This window comes from Phycodurus eques, chromosome 14 (genome assembly GCF_024500275.1).
Source record: "Phycodurus eques isolate BA_2022a chromosome 14, UOR_Pequ_1.1, whole genome shotgun sequence".
Classification (NCBI taxonomy): Eukaryota; Metazoa; Chordata; class Actinopteri; order Syngnathiformes; family Syngnathidae; genus Phycodurus; species Phycodurus eques.
In genome coordinates, this window is record NC_084538.1 from 2,052,176 (window position 1) to 2,064,011 (window position 11,836).

Genomic DNA, 11,836 nt, shown 5'->3' on the forward strand with positions numbered 1-11,836 from the left:
CGTTTGAAAAAGCGTAATCTTTTCCCCACAAAACTTCAAAAACTCAATTTTGCAACACCATAACCGTTTCTTCCATCGTAGAGACAAGATGGGAAGCAAAAAAAAAAAAAAAAAAAAAAACCCCACTTTAGTATTGCTGGATCATTGACCTGTATATTTTGTATTAAGATGAATCAAAACATGTAAAATCAAACGGGCATAAGTGTATAAAGAACAAAAGGGAGTAAGAAAATAATACCGGTAATAAAAACGGGCAACAGGTATTTTGAAATGCATTTAAACTCTTAAATATCTCAAACGGAATACTTCTTTAATGACTTTAGAGCTAGGTAAATACGATTTTAAAACTAAGAACTGGCAACATTAAAGCAGTACAAAATAAAATGACAAGACTGAATAAAAGTGATTTACAGATTGAGAAAGGGGAATAAAGAAAAGTACAAGTAAAATGACCCAAAGAAAATATAAATAAAGACAACGATTTGGAGTTAAGCTTTAAAACTTCCTTGGTGGAGGGCACAATTTATTTATGACTCTTGATTATTTTACAGATGCAACATCAGACAAACATCATAAAATCAATTAAAAAATAAGAGAAACAAAAAAAAGACCCCAACATCAGCACATTTATGGTTGAACTTTATTGAAGGGAAAACTAAAAACAGAGCCGCGAGTTGATGATCAACCGTCGGCGTAACATTATACATAGTTTGTGGGGGGCTACAAGAAAACAGTTTGTGTGTGGGGCGCAAGCCAAACGCTCATCTAACTGGCTTCTAGAGATCGGGGGGGAAATAAAAAAAAAAATAAAAAAAAAAGAAGTCATCCAACGCCTCGGAGGGGGCAACCAAATTCTTCCGTGTATTGGATATAGTAGCCTACCATTATTATTTTTTTATTAACATGCATAAAATACAACATTGAGGTACTTAATATTTTGATCTCCGAACTGCAGTGCTTCTTCTGTACACGCTTTTTTTCCGCGGCTAACTGCTTCCTATGCTAATGGCACGACGCAGCTTTCTGGTCACAGGAAGCCAGGTTCTCAGGTAGTTCTTTTGTTTGCCAAATTAATCTGTGTGTGTGATGGCTAATGGTGCATGCTCAAACTGTTTTGTGTGCGTTTGCAACAATGGAGAAGAAAAAAAAAAATTCCTTGGGAAAACTGTCACCGCGTGTCCTGAGAGAAAAACTCTATTAGTGCACGGGTGAAGGAGAGAAAAACAAATAAACGAGAAGGGGAGGGGTTTAAAATGCTCTGCATTAAACAAAAAAAAATATGAGTGAAAAAAGAAACTTTTTTTTCAGTCTGAACCAAAAAAAAATGCACCAAACCCCCCACAAGACAATTTTTTTCCCTCCATCACATTGCATATTTTTGTGTCCATTCTTTTGCCATTTTGGTGTACCTGCAAGGAGAAGATGTTAGCATTAGCAATGTGAGCATCCAGTCTGGAGGCATGCCAACAGAGGCGTACATTCTTTTGCAACAAGCATGCACATCGGCAAAGGGACACGAGAAGTTGACGACCGCGTGACAAGACAACTTTTCCGCAGTGTTCACATGCGTTCACGCAAACTTTTATTTGTTCATAAAAAAATATTCGGGTTTACACGCTACATTATTCCAAATCCCCAAAATAGTTGTGGACCTGGAATTAAATACTCGGCATACATTATGGAGCATTAGTGTTGGATGTGTGCGTTTGAGGGGCGTGGCCGGTTAAGTGACATCAGAAACGGGTGGGCTGTTGGTCTGCATGTGAGCGCCTGGGTGTGAGTTGTGGCCTACAGTGGCTTCTTGCGGGCGATATTACTTTGTATTGTGTTCGACTGTTTTGTCCCGTTCACTAAACGGCAAAAGTGCTTTCACCCAAATGCCAGTAAATTACAGTACCATAACTGCAAGCCTTAACGGCTCGTAACGTGGAAAAACTAAGCTGGGGTACTCATAAGGAAAGGTTTTTACTGCATTTAAAAGATTTCTTTTATAATTAAATATTTCCTTGGACTTTTGAATAGGTGAATTAACCCTTTATATAACTGGAGGGTAAAGAATTACAGCGGACCTCCGCTATTTGTGGGGGGGGAAAGGGACCTGGCCGGACCGCAAATAGAAAAAAATCTGCTGATAACTGTTGCCTGCTATAATTGCATAAAAAAATGTAAATAAAAAAAATTAAAACAACTTTTTGAAACTTCCCACATTCTCGACAAGGAATGGCTAAACAAGGGTTTTCCAGGCTGTGTCGCCCCCCCCCCAAAAAAAGAGAAAAAATATTGGGGGGAAAAAAATATTTTGGAAAACTGGAAAAACCGCAGTCAGCTGCCAAACCCCACATACTACATAACAAATCAGTCGGTAACGTTGCTCGGTGTGCTTGGGAGGAGGAGAGAGGGGGGGAAAGGCTTGAAACATTTCACGGTGTGTAGTGAATCTATATAATATGGCTTTCACTTTCTTTTTACTTTTTCATCCTCTTCGATTGATATTGTAGCTGTAAATATATGAATCTAAGTTTCTGGGAAGAGAAAGCAAAATCATCCTTTAGGCTTAAAGATTTCGAACACTAAATTTTGGCATCTTTCCACTCTGAGTCATCTTTTGGCTTTGATGCGGGATAAAAATCTGCCAGGTGTAATAAGGAGACCGTGCGGACCTGCTCTGCAAGCTTGGGGAGGAGAGGCGGGCACGGCAAAAAACAGGGTGTGGGTGGAGGACTTTGTGGGAAAAAAATTTGCATAGGCTAGATTTACACTTCAGGTCCCAAATCAGATTTAATGTTAATATTCTATTTTTTTTTTTTTTAATTTATTTATTTTTAACTTTAGTCTATATCCTATACAAGTGCATTTGCATTCAATGAACACATTAAGCAACCCAAAGATGCACAAATTACACGTTTAATACACAAGGGTCAACAAGTAAATCGTAACACCAGTATTAAACGTTACATGGCACTTAGTTGACCTGGGCCTACATAAATGAGTATAACCTCCACATTACGCCAATATTTGATTTCATGATGGACACACCGCTAAGATAGCATATTTACACTACAGTTCGGTGATTCCAAGCAGGGTGCCGCAGGAAATTATCCAATTTCACTTAGTTTATCCCAAAATAATTTATAAATTATGAATATGAATTTGGCACCCAATTGGTATCCGCACACAAGGAAATCTCAAATTGGGGCAAACCAAATCGGTGAGTGTTTTTGCTAGCAGATACAAGCGAACACGAACAAGCAATGCGAGCGGACTCTGCAGCTGAGAAGCTCCTCGGAGTAACGATGAGACTTGGGTTCCGCAAAGAGGCGAGCGCTCTGTACGGCGTCGCCGCCGTCGCCCTGCGACGCAGGCAACGTTATTCTGAGCTATTTCATTGTGTTCGAAGTGTTTTCCCAACAGTGACACAGCGGCAATCACAGCCAATGAGGTCGCTCAAGCAATTACACAGCCAGCTGACAACAAAGCTAGCGGCTCGGATCAGATCACTGCACAGCAAACCTCAAATATGCAATCTTGCAATCTCTTTATAGGCCCGATGATTCACCCTCTGTCGCCTATTCATAATATTTAATGTTTATACAACTAATGTCACCACCTACACCCTTTTAATATCCATGTACCATATTTAATGTTTATGCACCTTGAATGCAGCACATATACACCATATTTAGCATCTACACTTGTAGTTTGGATTTATAGCGGGTGTTTAATACATGTACGGATCCCAATTTGATCTCCATTCGGCAGACGGGCCTGAAAACGATCAAAGTATATCCGATTCCACACGTTTTCAAAAAAATCACGTCACTCGAACCGCGCAGTGTAAACCCCGCCGCAAACGCACAGGTTAGTACCATCAGGCATTCAACTCCATCCACATGAGGCCAATTCAACGCTGTCAGCAAAGCGGGGTACACGCATACCGACAATCAGGCCCAATTTGAGCAGAAATCTCTGACGGATCATCTTGAGCGATTATCCTGTGGTGTGGGGGGTGCGCCAAAAGGGATTTTCCCCTCAGAAAATGGTTGGGTCGACAATCATACACGTTAAAGAGTAAGAACATACACTGATGTTTTTTTCTTGCCATGTACGCGATCTCGCTCTCTCATTAAAACTAAGACGGGCTCAGATTTTGAAATTCGGTTGAGGCATACCCCGCTTTATTACTGACAATCATTCTCAGAGTGCCAGCCAAGATGCAGCTTCAACTTCTTACCCCCCACTTTTTTTGGTTTTGTTTTAAAGCATAGCATACTTGGCTGTCCACTCCTGAGCTAGCTTATTGTACCTGAGAGTGAAAGTTGACATTTATTTTTATTTTTTTTGGGGGGGGGGGGGGGGGGGGGGGGTTGACTTCACATGGTCGTTACTTATTTTTTGTTTTGTTAACTTTCTTTACTTACTTGGAGTTATCTGTTTTGTAGATTCGTGCAATCTCTGGCACTAGCGGGTCGTCGGGGTTGGGGTCGCATAGCAGCGAGCAAATGGAGAGAAGAACTGCAGCAAGAGAAAGAAACGGGCGTGTCATTCCAGAAGGATCTTAATGACGTGTGATCTCACAAGGAAATCAAAAGCGCTTCCTGCTCGTCAAGCACAACAGCAACTGATGGAGTCACCTTTAGAAATGGTAAGTGCTGGAGACCACTGTGATCTGAGAATGTCCAGACAGATACTGCCGTTACTGTTAATATTTGGGTGGTAGATTCTCGTCGTGAACGCAACCTGGAAGAGAAAGAGGGAGAGATACTGCCGAGTCATGGTTCTGTCAGCTAAAAAAAGAATTGCCGAACGGAATTTCAGGTATGACTTCAGGTGGCGGATGAGACACCGGAAAAAATATGTTTACAGTGCCCAAGGTTCTTACATCATGATGCGCTCATGACTGCAGTTCATTGAATCCTTTTTTGTTACTTTATTATCGCGCGGTTAACTTGTTTTCACTTGTATCACACCGACTGTGCAGATCGTTAAGCTTTTATTAAGGCAAGGTCTCAGCCTGCAACAGATTTTTTCCATTTCTACATTTGCAGTGGTGGGAAACAGTTTTCAGAATGCAAACAAAAGCAAATTAAGAGCTTGCGTTGAAAATGTGGACGTGCAATGGTGTTTGCTTACCTTGGGTGGTTTGAAGGGATAGTCTGTTGGAAAATGAATAGTCAAGAAGAAAACACCTCCCTGATATGGACTGTCACTCTGAAAAGACAAAAAAAAAACATTCAAACAATCCTAATCGCACATCTGTAAACAATATCCATAACAAAAAGAGGATTATTACTTACAGGGCCCATGATTGTGGCTTGCCAGTGAAACACTGCAGAAAGAAAGCCGTCAGCTCTCCAGTTTATGAATGACACGATCGGAGTTGACGCCACAGACTTCCGGCTAAACATTATTTCCCGTTGCCGCGGTCCCTGCGGCGTTCGCAGATTTTTGGAAACACTCGCCGCTAGTCAACGCTACGGCATGCTCCCGAATTGGAGCCGGTCACAGAAAGTCGAGCCGCATACGACAAAACTCATTTCAACTGTGTAACGTCCAAAGTTAACCAGGATGGGCACGTACCCGCAATTACAATTTCTATGCTCTCAGGGCGAGTTAAATAAAAGGAAACATGACTTGTGCGGTTGCCGGATCCCCTCCAAATTATCCGAGTGGTCTATTTATTTTACACCCGTGCAGAAATATATATACGTTTGCCTTAAAAAACAGCTTGCTGTATGAAATGAAAATGAAAGGGGGGGGGGTTAAAATCAACAAAATAATATTGCGCCGCAGTGAAATTTTCGGTGTGCCTTGAGTGATCTCAGAAATAATCGAGATAAACCCGAGCTGGTTCACTCCTTCAAAGCGGGACGTCCGTGGCATAAACCCCATAGCAGGATTATGTTGACCAGCATTTGACCAAAACTTACTGTCATCACCAACGGGGCCGGCGGAGCACTGCGCCGGTGGGTCGCGAGCCAGGTCGTGAAGCTCCTAAAATGAGCCAAAAAGAAATCAATACAACACTTGACAGACAACATTAGGTACACTTGCACAATGCGGGTTTGTTTGTGTCTTGTCGAGCACTTTGTGTCGTAAGTATGAAAAGGTGTCACATGAAGATTTGATTGATTTATTAGTTTTATTATGCTTATACGTCTTTATTCATATACTCGTATGACAGTCAGGAATATTACAAATTACAATATGTTGCCTGTTGTTAATGGCCGACCAGTTTTAACTTTTTAAATGTTGTGATGAGTTTGGTTAAGTTTTGTTTCATGACACAGTACAGTGGATAACTTCTCTTTCACACTTGTAAGAGAACAACAATAAGGGCAAGTAGTTTTACACCCATTTTTTTACCATTATTACAGGAATGTTAAGTGTTTCTTAAACTGTTAGAAATAATAAAGTGCAACTAGTTTTCTTTGATTTGTGGCAAGGAGCTATAAGGAGGAAAAGGGGGATTTTTCCATTATAGACCAAAACCAAAACTATTGACTAAATGATTAGTAATGGATTTGTTCCATTTTTGCTTTCTGTTTTGATGATAAATCCTGAAACACTAGTTGTAAGCAGGAAAATGGATGCCATACTACCTCGTGTGTCATCTACAAAAAAAAAAAAAAGTGAGTTAAAAGAAAGACAGGAGTCCTTCTTGAGAATACGACAACTTAGAAATTGACAGTGACAGGACGACCGAGATACTTCAGTTAAAGCAACGGCAACTTCTGGTTACTCGGTTGCCACCCGAGCAGGGTATAACTTGCAGACGGCTGACAGTGTTGTCACCCGCATTTACCTTAAAAGTATCTGCGCACGGCAGACATTGCGCCTAGCAGGCTGCTCGAGTGATGTCAGTGTAGTACAGGCGTACATTATCTGCACTGTTATTGGTGCAACCTAAATAAAAAGTCAGCTTTCCTTTTACACAGTACCGTTCAGATTGAGATTTTTTTTTTTTTTTTTTTTTAACTCAGGTGAAAGAGTCAGGCTGCTAAAATGGTGGTGCATTTTTTTTTACGTTAACAATTACAGTACAAGTGTACATTATCGGTACCGGTATCGAGACATCTGTCGTAAAACTTCATGTTTACGTCTGTACTTAAGTACAGTTCAGGTTCTGTACATTTTTTTTAAAAAACTATTCAATTATCGGAGTCAGGCTGGTAAAGTGGTACGGATTTATAGTACCGGTGCAAATTTATGAATGCGAGTATTATACAGGTGTACAGTATCGGCACCGGTATTGGAATCAATATATTCCTATTAGAATATCACGTTTTCTTTTTGATTTGCGTACATGTGAGGGTTTTTTTTTTTACTTTTACTCAAGAGTTGACGTAGTATTTGTACTCCATCTGAGCACTTTAGCCATCCTTGACGGTGGAGACCAGTTAATGCAAAATGAGACAACGCATCAAAGACATTTTATTTTTAGGCCTTCGGCTATTTTGAAGCAAGGAGGGTGTTGCTGTTGCTGGTGGTGGTGGTGGGTGGGGGTTAGCCCTCTCCACCCGCTGCCCCACCCGGCCTCCTCGAAGAAACATTTGTGGGTGTTTTTTGTTTTGTTTTGTTTTTTTGTTTGTTTTTTAAAATTAGAATAGATATCCTGCCTTGTTAATCAAATGAATAAGTGGACATTTCGCAATTGACTAGCCGGCCGGGGGAGCATGCGAGTGAGTGCTCGAAGGCGGATGAGGACACGGACTCATACCACAGCCATGTTTCACCCGCGACGCTTTTGACGTGAAATATGACTCATGCTTTCTGGTTCAACGCCGCCTGTGCGTGCGTGCGCCTTAGCACAGTGTACGCGTTGCACAAGGAGCAAAAACACGTTGAAGAAGCACCGACACGACGCTAATATCGCACATAATTCCAGTGTATGCGCGGACAGACGTGTTTATATAAGCGGTGTGCGGTGTCGGGGCCCTCCGCGCTGAGCTAGGCTGCTAGCACCAGTTAGCCTCAAAACACATTTCAGCACAAATGTTGGCCAAAAAGTGGCGAATGTGCCATTTGTGTATTTATCGAGTTTCTACACGATATACGCGTTAAAAATGTTAAGAAAAAGATCATGTTTCTCGACGTCATCGAGATGAGATAAGAGCACCGGGTAAAGATGGGAGCTAAAGCTAGCCCGGGCTAACTAGCGAGCAGTTGGGCTGGAAATGTTACCTTGTTAATCCGTTTCAAAGCCATCCTTCCGTCGGGCTGCTGCTGCTGGGAGCCGATCCGAGCGATGAAGGCCGGCCGTGATATGTCAAGACGCTGCCGGGGCCTCGCTCCGAATGAACCGACGCAAGTGTCTCTCACGCACGCACGCACACACGCACGCACACACACACACACACACACACACACACACACAACGCGACGCCCCGGGCCTTCTCTTTTCCAGCGAGCTCAGTTAGCCGACGGAGCTAAAAGGAATTACGTACGCGCCGAACAACAAGAAAAGAAAAGGAAAAAAAAAAAAGACAAAGAAGTAACGAGCGAGCAGAGAGACGCTTAGCTGGGTGACTTTCAACCAGCTTATTTTCTTCGTGACCACCGAATTGTCTCGATAGTCGTCCCCGTCAGATCGTGTGTGTCTTCGGGGTAGGGGTGGTAGGTAAGGGGGAGGGCGCGGACCGCGAAGCTTCCCGTGTCGAGTCGATGTCGTTCGTTAGCCAACTGGCGGCCGTCCGCGTGCGAGCGAGCCTTTATGACGACACCCCGGTGGAGGAGCGGGGCGGGGCGGGGCGAGCGGACGACGATGCCGACACACGGCCCGGATGGGGACGAGCCGAGCGGGACGTGAGGGGGTCTTGCAGTGCCCTGGAAAGAGAGAAAAAAAAAAAGAGAAATTTGCCCCTCACAAACTCCCCACTTTAGGGGCATCAAACAAATGAAAATATCTGACAAACATAACCCAACTAAACACAAAATGCAGTTTTTAAATATTTATTAATGGGAAAAAAATCTATTCGGGTACCTGGCCCTGTGTGAAAAAGAAATTGCCCCTTTGTTAAATCATCAATTACCTGTAGCTAACCACATTTTTGGAAAGCCGAGTTTATTTTTACACACCCAAGCCTTCAATCAAGAAATCACTTAAAAAGAACCTGTCTGACAAAATCTAGTCGGCCGAAAGATCTCGAAGAGCTGCAACAAAATGCCACGAGCCAATGAAATTCAAGTACAGATGAGTAATAAGGTCATTAACAGCTATCAGTCTGGGAAGGGTTACAAAGGCATTTCTAACGCTTTAGGACTCCAGCGAACTACGGTGACGTTCCACAAATGGAGAAAACATGGAAGAGCCTCCAAAAAATTGTCTCAAGAGCGTAGCGATGACTCATCCAGGAGGCCACAAACGAACCCACGACAACGTATAAAGAACTGCAGGTCTCCCTGCCAGTGTTCATGACTCACCAATAAGGAAGAGACTGGGGCAAAAATGGCATCCGTGGCAGAGTTCACAGGCAAAAAACACTCCTGACCAAAAAGAACATTTTACTTTTGTACAAAAAAAAAAAGATCGAATTATTCCCAAGACTTTTGGGAGAATATTCCATGGATTGAGACGAAAGTTGAACTTTTTGGGAGGTGTGTGTTTCATTACATCTGTCGTAAATGTAACACGGCATTTCAGAAAAAGAACATCATTCCCCACAGTCAAACATGGTGGTGATAGAGTGACAGTCTTGGGCTGCTTTTCTCCTTCAGGACCTGGACAACTTGCTGTGATTGATGGAACCATGAATTCTGGTCTTTACTTGAAATCAGTTCGTGACCTCAAGCTAAAGCGCACTTGGATTCTGCAGCAGGACAACGATCCAAAACACACCAGCAAGTTAACGTCTGAATGGCTTTTAAAAAAAAAAAAAAAAAAAAAAGTGAAGGTTTTGAAGTGGCCTAGTCAAAGTCCGGACTTGAATCTGATTCAAATGCTGTGGCATGACCTTGGAAAGGCCATTCATGCTAGAAAACCTTCAAGCATCGCTGACTTAAAACATTTGTGCAAGGAAGAGTGAGCCAAAATATCTCCACAGAGATGTGAAAGAATCATTGCCATTTCTAGAAAACAGTTGTTACTGCTGAGGGTGGTCAAACCAGTTCTTAAAGGTTAATGCCCCTCTTTCATTCAAGACATTCGGCAAACAGATCAGCACCAAAAGTTTTAATCTGATTATAAATGTTGATTGTTTGTTTGTTTAGGCTATACAGTAGGTAAGCACCACGCCAACATAATGTATTTTTTTCACGAGTGCTTACAATTACAAATCTATTATACCACTGTTACTGTGACGATAAATATTCAATCATGTTAAAATAAAATAAAATAGTTTATTTCAGTTATTTCAATAAAATTCATTCAACTGTTTTTGCCTTAACTGATTGAAATACATTGTAAACTAAGCCATTATTTAACAAAAATAAATACAACACATACATTTTCTTATTTTAACAAAATACATTTTATTTTCATTTATTAGATCGAATTATAATAAATGAACTTGTCACAATAATGAAATCTTGTTAGTTGTTGTTACATTTTGTTTTTACATAACATGGATAGGTGTTGTTCTCACCACACTTTAACGTCACAGAAAAGATCGTTTCAATTTGAAAAAAATGGGCATAAATATTGTCATACTAGATTTAATCTGGATTTGAATTGAACACGTTTCTTCATGCTCAATAGGGGCAATTTTCATTTAATTTTATATTTAGATATCAGCTTGGATTGAACATGGTTTATTTCCATTAAAGCTTGGTTAAAAAAATAAAAATAAAAAACAAAATGCCACACCTTTTTGGATGTGACTACATAAAAAAACTATACTAATTGCTTATAATTGGCATTTTGTTGTGGCCTCCCCAAACAGATTCAACATAAAACATTGACATTAAATTGTACATTCATTGTTGATAGTGGCAATGAGCATAAAAAAAACCCCATATATTTTATTTTATACAAACTGTTTTAAAGAACCAAGATTCCCCCAGATTTAATCGAGATTGACCACAATGTAAATCAAATACGGAAACCCTATACACGTGTTATTATATGCATTAATTAAATACAGTGAACAGTGAAATGTATTTTTAAAACATTTTTCCAAAACATCAGTCAGAGCCAAATTCAATCTTTTTAGCAATTAGCAGTGTCAATTTATTACTGAAAATCTCCACACATATTAATATGTAACTGTTTGATTGAGGTTGTGCATATAAAAAAATCTAAAGAACTTATTTTTAACAAACTTTTCATTTAAAGAACCAAAATTCAGTCTCTACAAATGTAACCTTTACATTAGCAAAGAAATGAATAAACATGGAACCCCCTCACACATTAGCCTATATTTTATATTTTGAGTTATTTTGAGAGAGTCAAGTAAAATTAAGAAATGACAGAGAAGTGAACAAATACTGACTTGACTGTTGTAATGATCGTGTACATAAAAACATGAAACCAGTTGTGAGGCACTCTCCGACCTAACATTTTCATTAGATTTTGGTTTACCACATTGGCCTCTAACAAAATGACATATATTTTCACTCCTTCAAACGTAAAAAAAGATGTCGACTCCACACCAATATGTCTTGACACGAACGCATTTTCAAGGCTGTCAAGTGCAAGCCGACTCAACAGGTGGGGCTGTCACGCCCGAACAGTGAGGCCACGTTAGCATGTCCAAAGTAAAAAAAAAAAAAAAAAAAAATAATAATAATAATAATTCTGAACAAATAAAAATAACCCAAAAAATGGAGATCTGAATTTTGTCCTAAACATGAATGCAAAGCAAACAACACAAACTATTATTGCACAATGGCGTTCAGATAA

General features: G+C 40.5%; 1 protein-coding gene across 1 annotated transcript; it reads right to left on the minus strand.

Annotated features, from left to right (window-relative positions):
- Positions 1 to 620: 620 nt before the first annotated feature.
- On the minus strand, positions 621 to 8,696 carry LOC133412508 (ubiquitin-conjugating enzyme E2 D3-like). Its single transcript, XM_061695795.1, has 7 exons — positions 8,182 to 8,696; positions 5,928 to 5,991; positions 5,295 to 5,326; positions 5,131 to 5,208; positions 4,632 to 4,737; positions 4,419 to 4,512; positions 621 to 1,409 (listed from the first exon to the last, which is right to left on the minus strand). Exons 1-7 carry the CDS (start codon positions 8,203 to 8,205, stop codon positions 1,364 to 1,366), a joined length of 444 nt encoding a protein of 147 aa, XP_061551779.1. The 5' UTR covers positions 8,206 to 8,696; the 3' UTR covers positions 621 to 1,363.
- Between the last annotated feature and the right edge of the window lie 3,140 nt (positions 8,697 to 11,836).